Source organism: Dermacentor andersoni, chromosome 1 (genome assembly GCF_023375885.2).
Source record: "Dermacentor andersoni chromosome 1, qqDerAnde1_hic_scaffold, whole genome shotgun sequence".
Classification (NCBI taxonomy): domain Eukaryota; kingdom Metazoa; phylum Arthropoda; class Arachnida; order Ixodida; family Ixodidae; genus Dermacentor; species Dermacentor andersoni.
This window is the reverse complement of record NC_092814.1, coordinates 285,181,853-285,207,227: the sequence shown is the minus strand read 5'-3', so window position 1 is coordinate 285,207,227 and position 25,375 is coordinate 285,181,853. Positions and strand designations below refer to the sequence as shown.

The 25,375-nt window shown below is 44.3% G+C and overlaps 1 protein-coding gene and 1 long non-coding RNA gene across 5 annotated transcripts in view; both read left to right on the top strand.

The window, feature by feature from the left end:
• Positions 1 to 25,375, top strand: part of LOC126548082 (protein spitz-like) — a 195,616-nt gene that overhangs the window by 163,339 nt on the left and 6,902 nt on the right. For all 4 annotated transcript variants that reach the window (XM_050196181.2, XM_050196180.2, XM_055063229.1 and 1 more), the window contains 4 exons: positions 20,620 to 20,791; positions 21,563 to 21,624; positions 22,117 to 22,222; positions 24,538 to 24,646. In XM_050196181.2, the coding sequence (XP_050052138.1) occupies positions 20,620 to 20,791; positions 21,563 to 21,624; positions 22,117 to 22,222; positions 24,538 to 24,646 (449 nt within the window). The remainder of the gene's footprint in view (positions 1 to 20,619; positions 20,792 to 21,562; positions 21,625 to 22,116; positions 22,223 to 24,537; positions 24,647 to 25,375) is intronic.
• On the top strand, positions 1,581 to 11,797 carry LOC126548083 (uncharacterized). The gene is made up of 4 exons (XR_007602851.3): positions 1,581 to 1,737; positions 3,260 to 3,295; positions 5,969 to 6,173; positions 8,850 to 11,797. It is a non-coding gene; the product is annotated as an uncharacterized lncRNA (long non-coding RNA).

Sequence of the window (25,375 nt, the reverse complement as noted above, 5' to 3'; positions counted from 1 at the left end):
GCAGACGGGTGTTCACACCGGTTAAATGGCATGTTTTCGTTTGTGCGCAGAAGGCTTAGGAGCAGTGCAATCACGACTCGCAGGCGGGCATATGTCACGTGGTGCTTTTTCTATTTCGCGAGCATCCGCAGTAAGCTGAAAAACAATAATACTTAACAGATAGAAAGACAGAAACTGTTTATTCGGACGTGTTGCCAACAGCTCTGCAACTTTCTAATTGGAATTTCTTTCCTAACTTCCTTGCTTCAGAAGTTGGTTAATTATGCTTGCCTAATTAGCTAATTAAGCAAAAATACACAAATAGCGCGACACGCTACATACCAAAGGGAGCAACATGCATTTAGTCGCGTCGTCATAGAGTTTACACTCGGCCTAAAGTTAGCAGAAACACCCTGCATATATATATATATATATATATATATATATATATATATATATATATATATATATATATATATATATATATATATATATGCAGTTTCAGAAGACAAACGTCCCTACAACCGATGATTGGACGCATCCTGCATTTCCATCGGCGTCCATTATAAGGGGCCAGTGCCCTGGCTGTGTGTTAGGAAACGGCATTGCATGCCTCCATGTTAAATATGATCAAGGTGGCGGAGAACGTTAACAAAATTCAAGTCTGGGGTTTGACGTGCCAAAACCACGCTTTGATTATGAGCCGCACCGTAGTAAGAAACGCCATATTTATTTTTGCCATCTGGGGTCCTTTAACATGCACCGAACGCACAGTACACGGTAGTTTTTGCATTTCACCCCAATCGAAATGCAGCCGCCGCGGCCGGCATTAGATCCCAAGCACTCGGGTTAGTAGAGCAACAGCTCAGCCACTATGCCACCACGGTGAGTGCGGCGGAGAAAGGAGTGAACATCGTTTTTACAGAGTGCGTTTCGCTTACCCGTTAGCGCGCTATACAGAACGAAACGAAAAGCTTGGCCGATATGTACGACATGGTGCTCATATTTCACATGGAGGCCAAATTCTTTTCTGTGACCTAGACGGGGTGCTGGCGAATGTGTTCGGAATCTGCTCGGCCACCAAGCACAATCTGCGCTGCTATACGTTCTCGGTGACAAATCGCACAGCGCAGGAGCACACGCACAAATGTTTAAAGAATGGGACGACAGACCGCCCGCAGTTTGCCATGACGTCGAAATAAGAAGCACAAACAGCGACGTTTCTGTACTTTTCTGGTCAATAGTTCAGTTCGCATGGTTGCGGCACGCATTACTTTTTTTTTTTTAATCCAAACGACGAAAACTTTGCGCGCACAAATTAGCGCGGCGTTTGTGACGTTTGAATTTGGCGCCTTTTCCCGCGCATGCCATTATCTCCGGCCGGTGCACAGCGTTACTGCGCTAAAGAAAGTAGTTCATCAAAAAAGCGAAGCAAAAAACTTTTATACACTTGCAAATCGCCACAATTGTTCAGTAATAACATGAGATTACATAATTTGTTTTCCAATGGTACAATTTATGATAATATAAGCGTGTATTTGTATGAGTGTACATGTATGATTGCGCGTTTGCGATGTTGCTGCTTGGCGCATTCTGGCGAGTTCGTGCACGCCGTTAGCTTGAGAGTTTCCTGCGTTTTCTGTGTTCTTTGTGTGCTTCGCTGTGACATCTTTGGAATATTCCTGCGTGTTGCTCGCTTTTTATGGACTTGTTGCCTCGAAGATCGCCATGATCGCCTCCGACTCAGCGACATCAAGGGTGAGTGAGTGTTTCGAATTCCCCTTGTTCGTCCATTGCGACGCGGTGAACGGAAGCGGGGAAATGATTTCAGCGCTTGTGCGTGTCTTCCGCGCGCGTCTTTTCTAGTTTTCATTCCTAGTACTATCCTTCCGTTGCGAGAATGGGTTGTACAGCACTAGATTTGTGGTAGATAACGTGGAGTTTTGTCCTGGTTTAACTTTACACTCCGCTTGTGGTGACGTAAGGCAGCTATGTGGTGCCACCTAAAACAGGGCATGTTGTACGCCATGATTTCTGATACGGTGTTCGAGCACCGATTGAGTTAGCCTTATTAATGAGCGCAAAACAATGCGACGTGAAACCATCCGATCTGTACTGTAATCGAAGATATTTCGTTTGCGCCACGCTAGTACAAGGCGTGTGAGCGAGCTTTCAGCAAAAGGGGGGGGGGGGGGGGGGTGCGGTGGGATTGGCGAAAGTGTATTCTGTTGCGCTGTTCCCTTCAGGATCGAGTGACTCCGCGGTGCTTCAAGGCCACTATCTGACACGCCGTGCGGCCGATGTTCGCGCGATCGGAAAACACAGAGGAGGCTGTCGCGCAATAATAATAAAGAATTTCAAGGGTGTACATGCGATACGTGAGATACAATAGGGTTGATGCCACAGAGTGCTGCGAAATCATCGACTTATACGCCTTGCCAACCGCGTGCGTTTTGTTTTCCCCCAGGTCGCGCGCATTCAACTTTATTTTTTCATCTCCGTTCGTCGCCATCGAGTGCTTCGCCCAAACGGCTTCGCGTAGGCGCTCTTTGCATTCACGGAAAGGCAGATTTCATGGCACTCCAGGTCCTACAACATTCACAATAATGTAATTTCGTGAAATTGCAGCTTTTCGCACTTCAGTAACTGATTTAACAATAGTTTCAAAATCAGTAAAGGAACGAGATGCCTGGCATATCTGCGTTGTCGTCCCACTGTGTTTCGAGGCGGCATGTATACGTTATCGGCAACATAAACATCAATAATTAGCATTGTTTCTTGTGACTATAGAAGTAGCTAGTTATGTCGAAAAGCAATTTTTGCTTTGAATCAGAGCACTATAGAGTGAACAGATTGAAAGGGGAGCGCATCGTTGTGAACTAAATCACGACGCTTTGCCACAAGCTTGGAATAATGCTTTGTCGAAAGAGCAGTTCTGTGAAATTCTTTCTTTGAGAGTAAGCAAAACTTCAGTAGCATCAGGTAGACGGGGAGTAAAAGAATGTAACACTGGTTTTATATGAAGGAGCTGCCTTTAATATGTGGCCATAACAGTTAAGTAGATGCGTGGAAATAATGGTTAAAGTAACTAGAGGAATGTGAAATAAATTTTTTGACAAGCTCACACTGCCATTGGCAAGAGCGGCCACACTTTAGTGTATTCAATGACTAGTCATTTGTATCCGTCCATTTATGTCAGCCTAATGGTCCATGTAGCTCTTTTGATTGTCGCTTTTGCTGCATCGTGGCTTCACGTTTTAATAGTGACATCTTTTTTCAGATTCAAAATGAGCTGGGAGAGGCCCCAGCTGGAACGGTATAAGTGAATTCTTTGGCCATCCATTCTGTAGCGTCACGATGATCAAATACAGTGATACCGTGAAAATGTATTGCAGGAAGCAGAAAAAACAACAACATTGCTGATGCAACTGCAACGCATTTGCTCCAGTGATCAATTGGCGCAGAGTGCCTTCATTAGGAGACATGGTGCCTTTAAACACTCAGCTTAAAGACTTTGCAACTGCACCGGGACTGGGAGTGAATTTCATTGTCACTTGTGAACATATTAAACGCGGAATGTGCCGTTTTCAGTGTATATGCCTGATATGAGAGGGGCGTTCAGAAACTTAGTGTGGACATTAGTGCACACTAAGTTTCTGAACGCCCCTCTAACTAACTAGAGTGCACATCTTTCTAGTTTTACCAGAACGAAGGTATTATGACCTACGTCATACAGCAGTGCACAGCTAGAGGTATCAAACCAGAACAGCAGCACCCTTTGAGAAAGTTGGCTGAAGAACGAGCAGCGATCGGGGCTTTCTGCATTTCAAGGGCCAAATTCCAAAAAGATTGATGCCGAGCTGGACGGTGTGAAGTGCCGGTCACCACATGCTGTAGCCAGCATGGCATTTTTAATCTCCTTGGCATTATGTCTCGTTAAGATACAGAAATTGCATCACTGCTCATAAAGAAATTGGAAATTGGGAGGTTGAGGGGAAGTGGAAGGGCTCCCCTCTGGAGCAGCCAGTGCATGCCCTTTGCTATACTGATAATCCTACCTTAATGAGAACCAGTGATGCATGTTAACCTATTACGCAGCCAAGTGCATTCCTTGTTTTGTATTAAGGGGACACTAATGACACCTTAAATGAATTTAAAATAAAGCATCGTCTTAAATAACTACTTCTGTAACTTTCTTGGTAGTTGTTTGATTATTAGAGAAAATAAAGCTCAAAGTTCAATTTTCTGAGTATCGCCCCAAAATCTTTGTGCTGACACCTCATTGTCACATCATGGATTCCAAGTATTTTTTCAAACTTGGGCTGTATTGGTTCTGTAAAAGTTCCTGACGCTTTTTATTTTGGGTTTTTGGAATACGATGAAGAACATCTTTATTTGTAAAAAAAATTGCTACACCTCAACAGACATCATCAAAATCCATGACGTCACAGCAAGCGGGTGTGGTAACTTCAAGGCAGCACTGCCACCAATCTTTCCTCTTGCTGCTTTTACAGTTTACTCAGCCTCTTGTCACGGTATGAGTGAATCTCTTGAATTGTAGGAAGGTCATGTACAGATACATCTAAAATAATTTTTCTCTTTAGTGCTTTCATGCCGTAGTTGCTTAGGGGTGTTGGCACAGCTCTGCTAAGCACGAGGTCACAGGATCAAACAGCCGCATTTTGATGGAGGTGAAATACAAAACTGCCCAGGTACCTTGCAGCCTGATTTGGTAAAAATTAGTCCAGAGTTCCCCACTAAGGCGTGCCTAAACATCAGATTATCGTTTTGGCACTTAATACGCCAGAATTTAATTAATTTAATTTTGCTTTAGTGCACCTTTAAGCTGTAGAATTCATGATGTTTGCAAAAACTCATGCTCAAAGTATTCTCCATAAAGATTAAATAAAGAGTAGATATAAGTGTCTATTTATATTTTGAATTGTGGTGATACATGATGACTATTAGAACGGTGGTACGAGACAGACAGAATTGTAATACAATGTATGACGGCACGATGATGCACATCGAGGAAATGACTGAGTTTCCCTAGAGGTCCCTGACGTGGACATCAACTGACTGTCCACAAACTTCTAAGTTCACTCCGTGATCTTGTGCAGCCTGTGCTTTGCGAGTCGATTAATTTAATTGAGGTGGTGGTTGGCACATACTGTCCTTGCAGCTTATGTACATTTCATACAGTGGAGTGGAATCTCGCATATTACTTCTGCAGCACAGCAAGCTAACGTGACGTGTAGTGGTAATCTTAGTAATGATCGACAATCATGTCCCTCTTTGAGCTCCTAATGCTGCTTGCCAACACAAGCAGCAGCAGTTGCCCAAGATAGCGGGAAGGAGATTCATTGAAAAGTGGCATATGCCCAGGGTCGCATACCCAGTCACCCAAGCTGTTCCAACGGTTGATTTTGAACTCTTCCCTTAACATAGCAGCCCAATCTCCCCATTAGACCATGGACTACCTATTGACACAATTGGATGGGAAAATAGAGACAAACACCTGAAAATATGAAGTATCCTAAAAATGGTAATCACAATAAATAGTACTAGATGTGCATTAGCGCAAGCTCTTGGGCCAGTTGGTGCGTGATGAACTTGAAAAAGGGGGGTACCAGCAAAACAAAGGACGCGCACACACGTAAAAGGCGTTAGACAGGGACGGACGCTGGTCCGTCCCAACGTCCGTCCGTGTCTAATGCCGTTTCCTTGTGTGCGTGTCATTTGTGTTTCGCTGGTACTCCCCTTTTTCAAGTACTATATGTTTGGATACTTTGGCTTATTATTCTTGTTTGTGCTGGATTGTTTTTCTGAAACATGTGGCGTCCAGACAGCATAAGAAGCTTGTAAGAAGTCAAGTTTAGCAATCTAGATTTGCAACAGGTACTTTTGTAATTTATTTGCAGTAGGGCTGTTGTGTGAATGTGCTTGAAATGCTTAAAACTGTTTTGCTAACATTTACTTAAACATGCAGGTTCACATAGGTTGAAGGAGTGCACATTGAGAAGGTTATCGTGGCACAGTTTACCATGGCCTGCCATGGTAGACCAGGAAAGTTTGCAAGGGCCTTGCTTCACCATGTGTTCACAGAGGAGGAGCTCATGGGCCATTTGGGCTTTGGAAATAACACCAAGGGGCAAAAAAGGCTCTTGACCCCACCAGGGTCAGTGCTGTTATAGGCAAGTACCATATATCCTGTCTGGTTGCATTTTTACATTCACATTTTTTTCTAAAATTATGAACTTGCCATTGGCATAACAAACGACTTTCAAGTAGCCCATGTGTGCAATTGTATGCGACAATAGCCTACTATTTGGATTGACTGTTCGTACGATCTTAAGTGCGTAATGCCGCCATACTCAAATGCTTCTAAAATTTAAAAGCTGCCTTCACTGCTGAAAGTTTTTAGAGGCTCCACCACATAAAATGAGCTGCATTTGCGCATTAGCAGTGTTACTTGGCTGTCATTGCAAGGAATAGTTGTCTGTGAAGCACGCTCCAAATCTATTGGCATGGAGGACATGTTAGCCTGAAAAGTTATTCTAATACGCGAATTGCGGAGAAGGTATGCTCTAGTGTGGTTACTGCTCAGCTCGAGCAGGAGCATGTTCACCAAATTGCAGAAGTTAAAACAGCTCTCCAGGTTCTGAGATGTGAAACAGTAGTTTCACCAATTTTAACAGACCACATTGAATTAAGGTTGCTCCTATATTGAAGGAGGTCCATGTGATGCCAGACAGCAGCCTTTTAGCAGAGGGAACCTGAGTGGTGTGGCAATTTTCTTTTGGTTGTTTCAATCAAAGAAACAACAGGGACAGAGTTGCAAGCATTGCTGTCAACAGTACTACGTTTAGTGGGCGCTTACTCATTCTAAGCACTTAACCTATGACTCGTATTTATTAACGCACACTTTATCACTTTGTATTCTAAGATATGAAAAAAATATTTATGTGGCTTTTCCCCATATACTTCAATAAATTGAGAATAGGCTCTTGGGGCCTAATGTATAAAGCTTCTTACAGACCATCGGACATGTCCACTACTCCCATTCTGAAATTGTTAGAATTGATTCCTGCTTCCTTACTTCACCTACCTGTTAACAGGGTTATTATGAACCATTGCCAAGTAGATTATGGGCTTAAATTAATCAAAAAGATGAATGGGCTTTTCTGTCACTCTTGTTTAGCCCGTTGAGGATCACATTTTGGGGAGAAATATGCCTCTCTAATTTAGGAGTTATGTATTTTTTGTGGTGTGCAAATGCTCAAAACTTTCGAATTGAATAGTGTCCTATTCAATTTAGTCTTTGAATGGTCACTATTTGTAAATGCGAGTATTCTAATATTTCGAAACACCAATAAAACATAAAATTTGAGCCAAAGTACGGTAAATTCTCGCCTCCAATAACATAGTGTAGACATAAAACGTAACAACTTCTAATAGCAGACCAGGCTACGTTACTTCAGTAGCTGTACTTTAGAGGCTGTACAGCAATCATTTATGCTTACTGAAGAGTCCTGTGCATGTGACGAAACTTTCTGCTGCTCCATTTGTGCTTTTAATAAACAGCTTTTCATAACATAACAATGACAGAAACTTGCTAACTTTAATAATACTAGGATGTGAGCCTCATCTTACATTAATTGTGATATCAGCTGTTCATTATTCAGAAACTATCCATTATTTGATTTGCTTCTAGCATTATTCGGTTCAGCCTCAAAAATCACTTTTCGCGCACCCTTAATATTTTTATTGCAGATTTAAGTTCTTCAGAGTGACATTCCGAGAAAATAAACTGGTAAATAATATTTTTAAATAACAATAAAGTGGCAATACCATTTCAGTATTTGCAGTTTTACATGTTTTATTTTTTTATGCAGGATAAAGCAGCATAATTTTTTTGTGTAATGAAACTTACAAAAAACTTGTGGCAACACTCCCAAATTACTGCAATGACAGACACCAAGGAGCTAGGTGAAAAATCAGTTTTGGAGAAACCCAAGGAGCGACAGCACTATAAGAATATTTTCTAGAAGTCTCAGAAGGTTGCAGCACCTCCAGTGGGATGCTAGGCAACACTTTGTTCTGAAAAGGCAAATTTTTTTCAGAACGTTCCATCACAGCCACAGATGTACGGCAGTGAACCCTAAAAGGGTTAAAGAAGTCAGTCCTATCGCATATGGCTCTTAAAAGACGGCATTTCTTCGTCTCTGTCACATTCTGCATGTGTCATGCTAAGCAGCTTGGTGCACTACACGGAATCCTCATTAGAACAGTAATTGAGTCGTCGAGGCAGAAAACATACTTCACTATAAGCAGTGTCTTCTTTAATGTAGAAAGTCTTAAGTCATTGTAAGGCGAGAAGTACATTCCGATTGCATGTGAACTCAGGAAACCTAACATCAAATGAAGCTACACTCAGTTGTAGTGACATGACAGTATCGTATTTGGAGCATGGAAAAGCACAGTGAAGTGCAGCAAATTTTAATTATGAAAGTTACAAGAAATAATTTTAGTTGTCAGTTCAGGTTTATTTATGAACGACATGAATTTGTTTCACCATTTCGTTTCTCAGCAAGCAAAGCTCACATCTTTGACATTGAGGATATTCATAAAGTTATTTTGCTACAGTGTTTTGTTCCTCTTTGCCTTTTCCTGCATTTGACACTTAGTGGAGTCCTGTGCCGCACTGAATAAATTTAAATGGTCATGCTGTAAAGGTGTACCCGTGGAAAGTTGGACTAAAGCAACACAAATACATAAATCAATTTCGTTATAACGAGGGCAGATTGCATGCCATTCTTTTGCATTTGAAGGTGCTTTTTAAAACTTGTTCTGGCTTCTTGTTTTTGCAGGCTTCACGTGTCGCAAATTGCCTGGTACCAACATGCCCTATGTAAAGAACTGTGGCCTCGCTTCTCGCATGGGACCAATAACCTCTCAAGAGCCCAAGTTGGACAGCTCAAACCAAAACACAAGTGTTGTGCTTTTGTAACTCTCGACATTTTTATGTTCTGTGTTAGTCTCCTGAAGGGCCCAATTTGGATTTCTCAAATGAGCTTACAAATGTTGTGCCTTTCTATGCCTTCACATTTTTATGTTAATTTTATTTATGTTAATTATGCTAGTCTCCTGAGAGGTCCACATTGGATTGCTCAATCCAGAATACAAGTGCTGTGCTTTGTTATAGTTCACTACATTTTTATGTTAGTTTTTGGTATGGTTCTAGTAAGGAAAGTGTTTCCTTATTAGTATATTTTTTAAGTATCTTAAGCCATTTCATGCCAAACCACCCAATTTTGTCAAGAACTGTTCCATTATGGCAAACCATTTCAAGTTTGCTTGATTTTGAGTAGGTACAATGAGAAAATTTGCTTTCGTACATACACTTGAGTCGTCCTAGGGCAACCAACCAACGTTCTTTTGACCATCACAGATATAGTTGAAGCTCCAAACTCTTGCTCCCCATTTATTTTCCTTCGCAAAAATTTTTTTGAACTTTGGCAAAAATTTATTGTTCTTGCCCAGCTAAGCTAGAAGGCACTGATACACGTTTCTTCTGAAAGGGAAATTGTATGATCCAAATATTCAGATGGTGTTCATGTCAAGAGACTGAAGTGGTGTGAGTGCCAAAATTTGCAAAGTTTGAATTTTCTTCTAACATAGGGAAATACAGAAGGCACAAAATAAATATAAAATCAGACTGGTTGACTTGGGATAGCTGCAAAATATTTCAAGCCTTAGAGGTTCAGATGATCAGCTAAAAAACTGTAAAGTTCAAATTTTTTGCAAGAAGCTTCGTGTTGAAGGTAAAAAAATTAGCTTTGGTGGTTGGCACAAAAGTATATGTCGCCCATCGTTACACAGCCCTACATGTCTGCTATACATGTGACAAGTAACAAAAAGGTATTATTGTTTAAGTGCGATAACTTATTTTTTATGTTGATTTGTGGATCACACATACAGCATAAATATAGCATAAATATATGAAGCCATGTCATCTAGTAAGGAAATATTGTTAATATAATTAGCCACAAGAACTATTCAACAAACTGACTGCCTTTTTTATCATTGCGAAGGCAGGTGACGTCTAGCGCTGCAGCTGCAGTCTCAATTCGTATTTTTTTAACATGAACACAAGAAGTGGTTGCCAATGGTGTCTGACCACATCAGACTAAACATGGCACATATGACTTATAGATGAGCATGTTCCGGCTCTAAAACAGTGGTAGCAAACAACACCACAAGAATTTGTTCGTACTCATGTAGGTTTTCAGTCCTAATTATGAAGGTGTTTTCTACTTGCATCGTCATTGGGCTTCAGGGAGCAGGGCACAAAGTGTCCTGCTCCCTCTATGTTGCATTGCACTGCGACATGCCCTTTTAAAGGCTTTGTATAAACAATATCAGTGCTCTTTCTGGATTTACTGTCTACATAATAGCTGATATTTCTTTTTGTAAACTGCACGAACCATATCTTTTAGCACTGCAGGATTCCCTCACGTATTTAATACGTACGAGGTCTGTTAGAAAAGTATTTGACCTTTTTTTACGAACACCTGATGAATATGTAACAAGTGCATTTTCATCAGCCGCCCTTGAACCTTTGTGCGCATGCACGAATTTTTTCCTGCCTGCCAATAGCGTGACTTGCTGGGACGCAGCATTTGAATGAGGTAGTACACAGTGCTCTCGTCGGTTTTTTATTGCAAGGAAAATGGCGGAGTGACTGGAGCAGTGCTACTGCATCAAATTTTGCCAGAAACTGGGCGACAGCCAAGTGGAAACCATTCCGAACATTCAGACTGCTTTTGGTGACTATGCTATGAGCAGCACACAGATTAAGGAGTGGTACAACCAGTTTAAAGACGGCCACGCATCGGTGGAGAGCGAGCCATGCTCCAGTCGGCCATCAACATGCCGAAATGACCAGGTCATTGCCGAAGTGAACCCCGTGGTGATGCGGGACTGTCGTGTGACTATCCAAGAAATTGTGGTAGAGGTGGGCATCAGCACATTTTATCCACATTCCATTATCACTGAAGATTTGGCCATGAAGAGAGTTGCACCGAAATTCGTTCCCAAACTGCTCATGATGGAGCTAAAGCAACTTCGTGTTGAAGTCTCACAGACATGCTGGATTCCACAAACAGTGACCCCAACTTCATGAACACCATAATCACTGGTGACAAGTCTTGGGGGTATGTTTACGACCCGGAAACCAAATCCCAGTCATTACAGTGGAAGCATTACACGTCACTAACCAAAGACCGCTAAGTGCGCATCAACGTTAAAGTGTTGCTGACTGCTTTCTTTGACTTCCGCAGTGTGGTACACCACGGGTACACACCACAGGGTCAAACAATCACTAAAGACTACTACAGGGATGTCCTCCATGGCCTCTGTGATGCTGTGTGGCGCAAGATACCGAAGTTGTCCACAGGAAATTGGCGCATCCATGACGACAATGCTTTTCTCGCACTTGATTCAGACTTTTTTGGCGAATAACCAGACTCCTGTAGTTCGACAGGCTCCTTACTCTCCTGATGTGGCCCCCTGCGACTTCTGGCTGTTTCCCAAAATCAAGAGGCCATTGAAAGAAGCGCGATTTCAGACAAGAGAAGACATTATGGCTGCAACGACAGCTGAGCTAAACTCCGTTCTGAAAGAGGCCTTCTCGGAATGCTTCTAACAATGGCAGCACTGCTGGGAGAAGTGACTGGAGTCCCAAGGAGACTACTTTGAGGGTGATTAGGTTTCCAACGCTCCAGTTATGCCAGTTTTTTTTTCTTCAGCCAAAGGTCAGATACTTTTCTAACAGACCTTGTATTGATAGTTTATGTGCAATGGCTGTATGGTTTACCTGGCCCACACCAAACACAAGCCTCGTTGCGTTAGAGCATGTGGCCCTTGGCAATAAAATGCAGACCCTAACACCGCTTCTCTGTCATCTGTGTGGAGACAAAGCCAGCTTTGTCGTGTGCATTCCCAGCCGGCAAGCTGTGCGCACATCCGAGAAAAGTCGGTGCTGACAAAATTTCAAAAAAGAATTTCTCGCATTTAAAAATAATGCCTTCTTTAACTTCACACATGCATAGTAGACATGTAGAGCTATCCAATAATGTATCACATATTTTTTGGCCAACTACGAAAGCTGTTTTTTCCTTCAACATGAAGCTTCTTGCAAAAGATTAGAATTTGTTTTTTTTTTACAGGCGATCAGCTGAACCTTCAAAGCTGCACATATTTTTTTGCTATACTATGTCACTTGGGCTACCATTCTGTATTTAAGTTCTGTCCTGTGAATTTTTCGTTACGAAAAAAAATCTAACGGATTGCAATTTGACTGTCAAAAGCGTGGCAGTTTGGGCGAGTTGGTATGTCATAACTGTTTAAGGCTAGTAGCGCCGCTCAGGACGAGCAAAAAAGGACAGAGGTAGGGGGAATCAAAGGGAGCGGGAAACAGGGTGAGCGCTCACCCTGTTTCCCGCTCCCTTTGATTCCCCCTACCTCTGTCCTTTTTTGCTCGTCCTGAGCGGCGCTACTAGCCTTCAATGCAATTTGACTCATTTTTGCCGGTGCCAAAAGCAATTGAAGTATTCAAATATTTGAAAAATTGGCTATTTTGGCAGTTGCATCACTTCACCGTATTTGCACGCACACCATTTGAAGGCCTCGATCAATACAATGTGCATTTGAAAAAGAATGTTGATTGATGTCCTCTAGCTCAGCTGAGCAGGAAAACTAAACTGTCACCAAAATGCTACAAAATATCTGGCAAAAATTAATAAAAGTGGGCAACGAGTTTTGAACTCTAGTAAACACATGGCAATGTTTCAGCTATATGTGTGGTGTCAAAAAACACTGGTCGATTCGGCATGGAATCGCACACCTGCAAGTGCATCTGCGCCATTGTCAGAGTTCAGTAAAAACTGCATTTTACATAGCTTTGTAAACATGGTTTATTGCTATCTAAAATACATGAGTAAAAATTATTAGGTATAAGTCGGCTTAAATTTAAAATGCAACAAAAAATCTCCGGTCATGGCAATGATGTGCCTTTCATGTTTGCATGAAACCATATCTTTTTCTGAATTCTTTCGTTATTTTTTGTGACAGTGAATAAAATTGAACTCACAAAAGGAGTAACTTTGTTTTATTCCAGCACATCACTAATAGTTTTTTTTTTTCATATAAAAATCTGAAGTAGTTAATATGAATAAGTCGCTTGATATGGAATGACCTGCGCAGGAACGTTATCATGGCAGAAAACGCAACTGTATCATGCAACAGCAATGCAGCATAATAAACTGCTCCCATAAGCATCACTTATTGTGATTGCCATATTTCAGAAGTATGTAAGGTTTACTGAAATTGGCACACACTATTCAACCAACAAATAAGGATTGTACAGTGGTCCTTTTTCAGTTTTACAGATTTTTTTAAAGTTGTCTGTGCCAGGTAGCATAATTTTTCTTCTTGAGCTGGATTATTCAGAGGTGGACATTACTAGCACAAGAAATGGAAACATTAAACTGATTCTCATAAATTTATTAATTCACTTAAACATCACGGCACATATTTCAGTTTGCAAATTGTAGCCAGTGAGGTTGAAAGACATATTCACTTGAAATTAATTTCCAGGGTGTTACCAGTTGCGAGATTTTTTCATAAATGTGAGAGAAATACATGGGCATTCCGGTTACTTTTGTGCTTCAATGCATAACAGTGCGTTTTGTTAACAAAAAAGTGCTACAGCAGTGCATTTCTACAGCCAGTTTGATGGCATGTGTCTCGTTACTGGTGTCATTCTGGAAGTTCGTTCTTAGTGCATACACCTTGTAAAATTACCGTCTACAATTCGTAAAAACTTTATTAGGAACTGAGTTTTTCTTAATCAGCTGACTATGGTGTCTTGATTTCTCATGCAAGTAATGTTTGGCACTCTGTATCTAGAATTATGTTAGCTGCAACAGTCCGTGTTTAATAAATTCCATGAAACTTAAAGATAACCACCCTGCATATCAGGTCTCATTTGAGTGCGGTGGGCTCAAGCAAATCGTGCCATGGTAATAGTACCACTGGCTCCCTAATAGAGAAAGCAAGTACCTTTTTGAGTGTTCTTATTGACAGTCATGTCAGTCTGCTGCTACATTTATTTATTTAGGTATTTATTTTTTTAAATTTATTTCTTTTGGGAAATGTGTTTTACTTGAAGGCCACACATACTACACCTTCAGTATTCAATTTCGTTATGGTGTCAAGCTGCAGGAAGTTTGTACTGTGCAATAGTTTTTAAGTTTCTGATGTTCTCAAACTACAAATGGTTGTACATTTACACAGATGTTTGGTTACAAATAAACAGTTCACCTAGAAAAATGGTTTTTGTCTGCATCAGTTCAGCACTTAGTTTTGTGGAGGACCATTCACTCTGACAATTGAAAAAAGTGGCATAATAGTACTGCTAGCAGTTTTGCAATACGTCTTATTACAGCCAATCTAGGAGCATGTTTTGAGCCCAGGGTGACAGAGGCCTGCGATACAAAACGGCCGTATTTAAATTTTATCCCTATCCTCTCACAGCAAACATACCAACGTGACATCAAAGGTAATTATATGCAACATAGCTCAGCAGTATCTTAAGGTAAGTGCAGGTTTAAACTGCTAAATACCCAGTGGGGCATAAAGGGATTTCAACATAATTTGTGTTGATGTTCAACAGATCTGCAACAATTCTTCCATGGGCTTTCAATATTGACGAACAACACATTTCAACAATACGTCAATGGGCTTTCAACATTGACAAACAACACATTTCAACAATACCTCAATGGGCTTTCAATTTTGAGCTTCAACAATGCTTCAATGGGCTTTCAACATTGACAAACAACACATTTCAACAATACGTCAATTGGGTTTCAACATTGACAAACAACACATCTTCAACAATGCTTCAATGGGCTTTCAGCATTGAAGTACACCATAGTTTCAACGATATGCCAATGATCTTTCAAATTGAGAGGCCACAATGATGTTTCTGGTGAATGTCGCGGGCCAATTATCAACACTTGTCAACAATTTCCTCAATGATGTTTCAACAATTCCTCGATGATCTTTCAAGGTCATTTGTTGACGTTGAACAATGATACGTCAATAACCTTTCAACAATTTTTTTTGTAAGGGCTCTTTGGGGCAGCCTCGCGCCTTTGGCCAAGATTAACCGACACGCTTGCGTTCTCCGCGTCTCGGGCTAATACTGCTTCGGAGGGTGAAAAAGAAGGCAGGGGAGGGGTTGCAGAAATTGAGAATAAAGACCGCGCGGCAGGGAGAGAGAGAGGCGGTGCGTTGAGTGGTGCCGTCCTCATCGGTGCGTGCCCTGTGCTCGCCAGATGTTTCCCGGCTGTTTTGGCGAAGGGCGCGTGCGCGCGCGCCTGGCGCGCGCCGGTCTTCGCCTTTCCGAGGCCGCGCTTCTCTTTCTTCATTTTTCCTTCATCTGGCGTTCAACTGCGTGTCGCCTTTTCGTGCGCTTGCGTTTTACTTCTCGCCGGTCGGCCCGTTTCTGTGCGGACTCTCTTCTTTTCTCTGCCTCACTGGCTTTTGAAAACTGCGCGGCTGCTGCTGAGGGGGAGGAGGGCTCCGGAGCGAGGGAAAAGGAAGTCCTTTCCTCCTCACCTATCCCCTCCCCCACCTCGGGAGTGACAGGTGGACGGTCGCCCAAGGACCCCGACGAAATGGCTCTCTGGGTTCTTCGTCGGTCGCCTGTCGATGGCAGCCAATTTCGAGCACTTCTTTTGTTCCAACTTGCGGCCAATTAGCGGGGAAATTGATTTGCAGCCATAGAAGCGGGCGACATAAACGCAAGCTGCTTACCGGCGTTGTGCAGGCTCCCGCGAGAGCGTGCTCTCCGTTTGCGGCGCTTATTTGTGTTCATCAAATTTAGTGGACACAAGCGGCTTGCGTACCCGAGAAGTAGCATCTTTTTTACGCATGGCCACGATATCACGTTGGGCCAGCAATTTCTGAGACTGCCTTTTATTCTGGGCGCGCACTATTCTCGGTACAGTAGCTTTCCTTTTTTTGTACAGCGAAACAAAATAATATGACGTTGGTCCAGCTGATTAATCGGCACGCCATTGCTTAGGCATTATTACAAGCCGTGCAAAACCGTGGCTACACGTTTGTTAGCTTGTTTCCATTTTCTTTGTTTCCGCTTTCTTTGCTTCTATCCGTGCGGTTATACTCGAATTTGTGTACAAAAACATGTGTTGATAGTCGGTGTTGATCCGCTGCCGTTCGGTCATTGTAAAAAGCTACTGTATGTGGTATCCACGAACCTACGCAAGCAAAATAATGATTATGCAAATTGTAGTGTGGCTGCCTTCAATGTTACCTGATTTGATTAGCTCAGTTTTTATGAACAGACAAAAGTATGCAATATAGTTCTCGAGGACATCGTACAATTACTGCTAAAACACCCTAATGGTGCTCGTTATACGGCAGCTATAGATTCATGTTGTTGTGATAAACATTTTACGAACTTTAGAAAGGAATGTGACTTAGTAATGTTCACATAAGCAGAGACGGCTGTGGCTGAACGCCGCGAGGACGCGAGTTGCCCGAGCGCACGTGGGGGCAATAAGTTAACAGCGTGGAAGCGCGGCCACTTTCTGGTATGTTTTTTCCGAGACCACTATGCGGGCGAAGACAGGCTACTAGCACACGGCGCACCAACAGCCAGTTGAAGTGTTCGGTCACCCTTGTTTTTCTTTGCTGCCGGGAGGGGGGGAGGATGCATTCCCTCCCTTCTTGTGGTCGGTCACCGCGAGCCTTGCGAGACTCGCCTGAGCGGGGTGGAAAAGCGCCCTTCTAACGTAGGAGGGACCCCCGGGCAGGGCGCGTGGCCGCACTTTGGCGTCGCAGCAGCAGCTGTGCTTGGCTGATTGACTCTGTTCTCGTGGACGACGCGTGCCACGCGTCCGGCCGGCCGTCTGGCTCGTGGCTTGCCTATCCCCCCGCCCCCTATCCCCCCCCCCCCGTGCCTCGGAGACGGCGGGGGTGTGCTGCCCCCGGGCGTCCTTCCTCTTTAAAGAGCCCCCTCCGCCGCACAAGGGCCCAGCTGTCGGCTGTGGGGGAATGTCCGGATGGACTGTGCCAGGCCGCTCGCGCTCCTGCTTCGTGGTCTGCCGAGCACGCGCGTCCCCTGGCGCTGCTGTCCAGGTGTTCTCCAGTAGTCGGTGGACGACAGACGCTGGCTCGCTCTCTCCTCCCTCGATTTTGCCAAGTCCGGCTCTTCTTCTGCCGGTGCAGTTTTGCTCTACCTTGCCGTGCACGTATACCAGAGAACTATAGTGGACCGCGGGTGGTGCCGTTGCGCAATAACCCCGACCAATCTCTTCGTTGTTTTTTATTGGTTTCGCGTTGTGCAGAAGTGGTCTCCAGAGGTGGGCTCCTTGTGGTGTGAGAAAAAACAAGCGTGGCATCGTAAGTGCGCCCTTCGCGCACTGCGCATGTGTAGTGTGAACATCATCAGTACTTCTTTTTGGGCGAGTTGGTTCATCTTGAAACATATGGGTAACAGCGCAAACAGACGACCACAAGGAGGGAGACACGTGCGAACAAGCGCTGACTAACAACTGGTTTCATTAGCAAGGATAGCACACCTTATAGCACACCGCCAGAGTGAAGCAAGGGAAATGAAGGGGAAAACATGTCGAGGGTGATAGCGTGCCTACAACGCAAGCGCAATGCAATACAGCCGACCAGTATGAACCTGAGCGTTGCCGTAACAGGGATATATAGATGAATTAGGTCGGTGACCTGATCCAACCTTGAACTTTTGAGCAACTGTTTTCCTTGCTGCAGCCTACAAAGGAACCGCTGTATTTGGTCGGGTTTTTTCACTGCCGCTACAACGTAGCCATATGCTTTACTTTTGTCGACTTCGTCAACGGTCTACACGTCTGTGTCTTTCAAGTCTTCGCGTTCTGTCATTGACCGCAGCATCGAGTCGCTCAGTTGTCAGCTAGTAAATTAAGCGTGACGTGAAAAAAATGGAAAACCAACGCTGTAAAGGCCGGTGGTGCCTTTAAGCGTGAACTGACTGCGTACCTTTAAAGCGGCGAAAGACAAAGCTGTCTGCAGCTAACTCACGGCATAAAGCAAAGTTAACGGCCGTCTAATGTAGCATACCATTAAGCTTTTGCCACGAGAGGCGTTGTAATAAACAAATATAAATGATTGGCTAAGGGAATAAAGCCTTTTTTTTTTACCTGCTTTGAAAATCGACGCGTCAACAGGCTGCGCCAATGGCACATTGGTGGCAAAGAGGACCAGCGGTTCGCCAGGCAGCAGTAGTGGCGAACGGTGCAGAAATAAATGAAGCCGCAATAAGAGAGAAATCAGGTACACGAAGTGGGAAAAGAAAACGAAACACTGGCGTTGGTTTTTCTACGTTCCAGAAAACAGCATGTATACCATCGGCGCGCAACTGTGTGGAGCGAGGGAAAGCGCCCGCGCGACGCCTTTGGTCAGAAAGTGGCGCGATACGATCAGTTACAAAACCATTGCGCGGCATCCGCGCGCTGCATCAGAGGAAGCTGGGGTATTTATCGCCTGACAGCAGTGCGCGTGAGGCTTTCGCCTATCACGCCTTCACAGTTGCGGACAAAAAGTCGTTTTCTTTGTCCCCCAACGCTTTCCACCTCCTTTTCCAATGTTATGCCAATGCGGTGTGGCCTGACGAACCTTTTCATTTAATCGAGGATAGTGTAGGCCTCGGGTTTGTCGACGCATGAGCCACCCTGCAGGCACTTGGCCGTCGCCGCGCTGGTGGCGGTCACGGTCCGGGGCTCTCTCGCCCGTCTCCCTATTGTTACCCCTCCTCCGCCGGATCTCAGCGCGACCGGCGGCCGGGCCGCGCAAAACGTGGCGTGCTCTGGACGAGAAATGATATAATAGAGGTGGCGCTCATAAAAGGGTGCTCGACATGCAGTGCCGTCCAGTGGCGCCGCGGCTGCTGCCCTCTGTGCAGAATTCTTCTTGCGCTACCGAGGCTGTCAGCTTCGCCGCACAGACAGTACTGTACATTCCGGTGCCTTTCGCCACCTACATTGGCCGGACGGAAGTATTTACTGTACCGCCAGGTGCCTTTCCAGTTGGGCGGCCGCGACAGCATATTGTTGCAACCACTCTTGTTGGCCTCCGCTCTGCTGTTTCTCATTATCGGCAGTAAATTGGGGTCGGCTTTTGCACGGCAGTTTCTCCCCCCTTGTCTATGTTTTCTTACTTACGGACTTCGCCAAACTGTGCTTTCGATGGCAACACAACTGTCGTATACCTAGATCTGCGTCGTCATGTTTGTGCTGAGCTTTTGTCATGTGCCCTACATTTGTACGTGCTCTGCACTAGTCTTCTGTCTTTTTTTTTTTTTTTTTTTCCTTTGTTCAGGTCGAATTGACTAGGTATTTCGGTGCATATCGAGCGAAGGCCCTGCGCGGTATGCAGGACGCCTCTGTCCCGGGCGTGTTCGGTTGACCAGCGTCTGGCGCACCTTAACAGAGGAGGCCTGCTGCTGTGGATGCCGATGGTTTGGACGTTCTAACCACCGCCGCTGGCAGCAGTGACAGTAGCGGTGATGGACGGCCTACGAAACCATCGCCTCGCCTCGGTCGGCGCGGCTGTTCGCCAAAGGGCCGCGAGAAGGGAAACCCGGGGTTGAGGAGTCTCGGTGTACGCGTCCCGGTGTTACGTGCGCATTCAACAAGCCGTTGAGGGCGGCGGCAGAGGGAGAAAGTGGCAAACATATAAGCGAAGGCCGCGTCCCAGCCCGGGCACTGTCCGTTGGGTCTGTAGTGAACAAGCAGTGGGGCAAGGAGGGGTTGTCGCTGCTTGCCCCTTGCGTCTAGTCGTCGCTCGCCCAGTCCGGCCCCGTCGCACAACCCTGTGCGACACCCTGTGCACTTGTTAATGCTCATAATTAGGTGGGCTTTGCAAAAAAGCCAGAATGGGGCCTGCGCTCGGCTTTTCACCCTATCTGTTGGCACGTTGCCCCGGATCCCGTCCTTCTCTGTGCAATACAGCTCGAGGCCGGAAGTTTGGGTGAATGAGTTTGTGGTCATGCATTTAGGCAGCCCTCTCTCCTACCCCCTTCTTTTTTTCCCTTTTTTTTTTAGAAAACAAATTTTTAGATGAAAGAAAAGTGTCGAATTAATTTGTTTGGCTGTCCAGATTGCAAGAGGTGTCGTGATGTTCTCCAATTCCGCATTCTGCTTCTTTGGTTGGCATGTGTGTACCTTTAATGTGTACCTTTATTGTACCTTTAATGTGTACCTGATAGCCCTTGTCACAGGTGGCACCTGATTACTACATAAAATGGAGTAAGATGCCGTGTTAATTTTCCTAGAAAGCTTAAGGGCTGCGAGAGGGCAATGAACATTGTGAAGGTTGTTTTCATTTTATAGTTGCCTGAAATCAAGTGGTTGTGAATTGGATCCCCCACAAGCAGGTTTGGCCCTGGTTGCATAAAATTTTGTTGTCACAAAGCCACGTGCTTGCATATCTGCTTTGCTTTCGGATAGCAAAGTAATTTTTATGCACTGGGCTTCTTTCATTTTGTTCCTGCTGCAGATGGTTGTTCATCACGGTCGACGCCCAAGCCACGGCCTCCGCAGTCAACGGTGCGGCCTAACATTACATTCCAGACATACACATGCCCTGAAACGTATGCCAAGTGGTATTGCCTCAATGGAGCCACCTGCTTCTCCATCAAGATTGGAGAGTCCATCCTCTACAATTGCGAGTGAGTGCCTATCAGTTCTCAGGGCATACTTATAATACTGTTAGGGAACATTTTACTATTTTGTATGTAGCATATATGTGGATGTCATGTATAGTGTCTGTGGAGTTAAAACTTTAGCAGTGTTGTTCTTTCTTTTCTACATCAAGCATGTTTGACTGCCTTTTGTCATATTTAGTTTCTTTTGTCTGTTCTAAGAAATTCCTTTCTATTATGACATATTACAGGGCAGCCAATTTTGCATGGGAGCATAAGACTTTATGTGGTTTTTAGGTTAAGGGGTGTGTAAAGAAATTTTAAACATTGACCTTAACATTACTCATAGCACCTCTTATCTTGCCTATTGTGTGGTGCCTGCATGCAAAAACAGTCTCTGAAATAATTTCTTTCCAGCTTAAAATAATCATTCATACACAGTATTGCTGAAACACTCGCTAAAATTTTGATTTGGTATGCCATCTTGAAGAATCCCTATGTAATAAAATGGCCCTCATCTCAAACCACACCTTTCCTCCTCATACTGTATCCCATATATTATATTCCACTGCACACACTAGGCATTATTTTGCACTGTCTTTATTATTATGGTGGCTGCCACAAGGTGAAGATCAAGTGTAACATTTGAACATCCACAGCATAGTTTGCTCTCTGCAGACAAGTGCTCTAGAGAAAGATGCACTCTAGTTTTCCAGCTTCTTTGAGCTGAAATAGCCTGATCAGTAGATGATTAGGTTAGGTGGCATCCTTCACGTGCTCTCTCTTGTGCTTCTACAGATGTGCGGATGGATATATGGGGCAACGATGCGAGTTCAAGGACCTCGACGGAACCTATCTGCGTGTGTATTAACCCTCCTTCATGTCAGTTTTAATTGTATGCAAAGAATGTTTTTGCGCCATAACAATCTGCAATGTGCACTACAAAAAAGATTATCACTAATTTTTGTCAACCTTATTGTCCTTTTTCTTTTCATAATATAGATGGTGTGTTAGCTTGCTTTGGTTACATTTTATTCTCATTGCTGCTGCTGTTGCAGCAGTAAATATGCATATAACCTTTTTGTACATAGTAGCTACAGCAGTAGGCTAGTCCTGTACCAGTATCTATTAAATTTAGTGTAAAATTTTTTTGTGTATATGAACGCGGTGTGTTCAGTATGCTTCAGACTGTGCATGCAAGCCAGTGTCCAGAAACTGCCTGCTTTAAATGGTCACCACAATTGATCACTGCTAATTTACATATTATAACCACTGTTTCTTGCCTCACTTCGAAGAAAGTTAGAGATCCTATGTGACAAGTTGAGTCTAACATCTTCATCAATCCTGTGCAGCCACAAGGCAACGAGTGCTGATCGAGACAGCAAGCATCGCAGGTGGCGTCACAGTGGCAGTCATACTTGTCTTTATAGTCTGCGTCACGGTGTACTTGTACTATCGGTAAGTGAGCAGTCCTACTCTTGCTTTATTTTCAAAAACTGTAAAAGTGGGAACATGGTTTCAAAAATAATACCTTAAAGAAATATAAGAAAGCATGAGAGACATAGATAGACATGCAGCACTTCACAATAAGAGAATCACTATCATGCCTAAGCATTGGTCACATGTTGGTTAAGGTGTACCATGTGCATAGTTAATTGTGTGTACAATTGGCAACCATGTTTACGAGACTAGAGCACTATTGAGTTTTAAATTATTTTCTGTAGTTGCCGTAGTGTCAGCCTGTGATACAAACACTCATTTTATTTTTGCCTTTAGCAGCACTTGTCAAAACATTTTAGTAAAAACAACAGTCATGTGTATGCTACTGTGTGTTGAAGTCAGAGCTGTGTGCTGCAATTCTTGCAGTGGAGCTGTTGCTGTGCCTTAGTTTTTTAGTAGACTTGAGGAAGATAGAAGAAAACAATAGCAGCATGAGTTGCCAAGCATGGAAATTGTTTTCTGTTTTGTGGTTTGAAGTGTATCTGTAATGTGTGTGTGTGTGTGTGTGTGTGTGTGTGTGTGTGTGTGTGTGTGTGTGTGTGTGTGTGTGTGTGTGTGTGTGTGTGTGTGTGTGTGTGTGTGCGCGTGCGTGCGTGCGTGCGTGCGTGCGTGCGTGCGTGCGTGCGTGCGTGCGTGCGTGCGTGCGTGCGTGCGTGCGTGCGTGCGTGCGTGCGTGCGTGCGTGCGTGCGTGCGTGCGTGCGTGCGTGCGTGCGTGCGTGCGTGCGTGCGTGCGTGCGTGCGTGCGTGCGTGCGTGCGTGCGTGCGTGCGTGCGTGCGTGCGTGCGTGCGTGCGTGCGTGCGTGCGTGCGTGCGTGCGTGCGTGCGTGCGTGCGTGCGTGCGTGCGTGCGTGCGTGCGTGCGTGCGTGCGTGCGTGCGTGCGTGCGTGCGTGCGTGCGTGCGTGCGTGCGTGCGTGCGTGCGTGCGTGCGTGCGTGCGTGCGTGCGTGCGTGCGTGCGTGCGTGCGTGTGTGTGTGTGTGTGTGTGTGTGTGTGTGTGTGTGTGTGTGTGTGTGTGTGTGTGTGTGTGAGAGTGAGGGTACACCATAGCATCTACTGTCAGCCATTGTATATGCACTGTAAAGCATACCCGTAGACATTCTGCAAGACAGTATACTGCATGCGTCTCTCTCATTATCATTGCTACGCCTTCCTCCTCTATCTTTCTAACCTGTCTCTGCCATTTTCCCAAACCCATTTACCAGCATAGAGTAGCAGGCTAGAGGCACATGACTCAGGTTAAGCTGTCCAGCCTTCTTTCATTGAAATTGCTCCCTGCAAATACTTCCTCAAATACTTCAACAATATAATTCCTCTCTATAAAGGCTTGTCTTTGTTTGCTTTATTACTTCAGCTTTCTTATATATCCATCCATATTACATTCAGGTTGTGGCTTCTGTAGATGACCATAAGTGTTTGAATAGCTTGAAAAGGCAGGAATACTTAAATGGGCCCTGAAGCACTTTTTGAACACAGTAATAAAAGTTTCCAGTCTGTATAAGAGTCTCCTGTGAACATGTGGGCCAAATATTATTGCACTGCATGAAGCAACGAATTTACAATGTCGTGTCAAAAACTGGAAACATTGCTTGCTGCTAACGGTGCAGTGTCGCCATGCAGCATCATCGCAAGCAGCGATACTCACCAACAGCTATTGGCCGATTTCTTCATCACGAGAATATTCTCAGTAATACAGTTATTGCTAACTGTGAGGTAAATAAATTAAAGATATGTATATCGGTGATCTCACAAAGACAGAAAAATGAGTTCATCTTTGCACTGCCAGTCTACGTATGGCAGTTTAACGTAACTGCGTCGCATAGCCTACCATGGCCGCCACGTGGTGCAGCAACAAGTCTTCTCACCACTGAGACGCTTAACTTCTTGGCGGGGCTTTACTCCCTTGGCTTCTCCTCTCTGCAGCTTCCAGCGTGCTAGTGGAGACGAAAGGAGAAAAAGCCATTCATCAGTGCAAAAACTACGTCTAACTTCACTTATACTTGAAGGATTCGAAAAAATTTTGTGGAGCTAGGTTCCTGAGGTGATGCCATTTAATGGTGAGACTATTATATGATTAGTTGGAAAAGTGTTTCTGGGTCCCTTTTAGTGCATTACTTTGGCAGCAGGCTCTGCAATACTGTAGTCTGAGTTGTTAGTGGTGTTTTTGTGGCACTTTCAGTGCAGACCTTGAATCTCTTGCAGCTCTATTACCTTGTTCTTCCGTTATGAGACTTTGGAGCTGATCACTATGTGCTGTTTGCTTTTTCTTTTGCAGGCGTAGGAAAGACAAGACATACTTTGACGTTCCAGATGAGCCGAAGCTCTTCTTCTGTGACAGGAAGAAGACAACTGGTCCACAGCCACAGCTCGTTCTTAGACAGAGTGTAAGTTCTTAGCACATGTGAGTTGTGCCTTTGGTTTACAGCAGGCACATTAAACCACCTCAGTCACATTGGTAGAGCACTTTTTTAAGCCAACTGTGTTTGTGCTTTACCACTCCCATAGTGCATCTCATGCAAGTGAGAACTGTACAAAAATGAATTTGAAAAACTATAGAATGTTCCCCTTTTTTGCTTTGTTTTTCGGTCGGGTCTGTGCAAAGAGTGTGCTACCTCCAAAAGGCCAGCAAAGGGCCTCCTGTCAACTTTGGTGGCCTCTTGGCAATGTGGCACGTGAACAGCACAAAGTTACTCGCACGCGTGCACGCACACACAGCATTATGGATATGCAACTTGTGCAGTCGGTGACATCACATGGCTGCAGCTGCAGGCCAACCAAGTCAAGCTGCTGACCAAAGCATGCATGCACATCCAGAAGGTGCCGTTTCAAGTTGCTCTTGCTGAGCACATTAGAAGTTTGTCATTTCGACTTCGGCTAATTTGATCCCACCCAAAGATACTGGCCAGAACCCATACATTTTTATGGGCCAGAACTTTCGTTATGTTTATCCTGAAATTGGCCCTCGCCAGATAATTCAAATGTAAATTGCTGACGCAGACAAGCCCGACTTCTATGATGACCTCATTGGTGACCTGAATGGCTGTAGCATCACTTTTGGAGGTGCTAGGGGACAGCGAATGCAGTGGAACACACATTATCTCCCCCTGCCGACC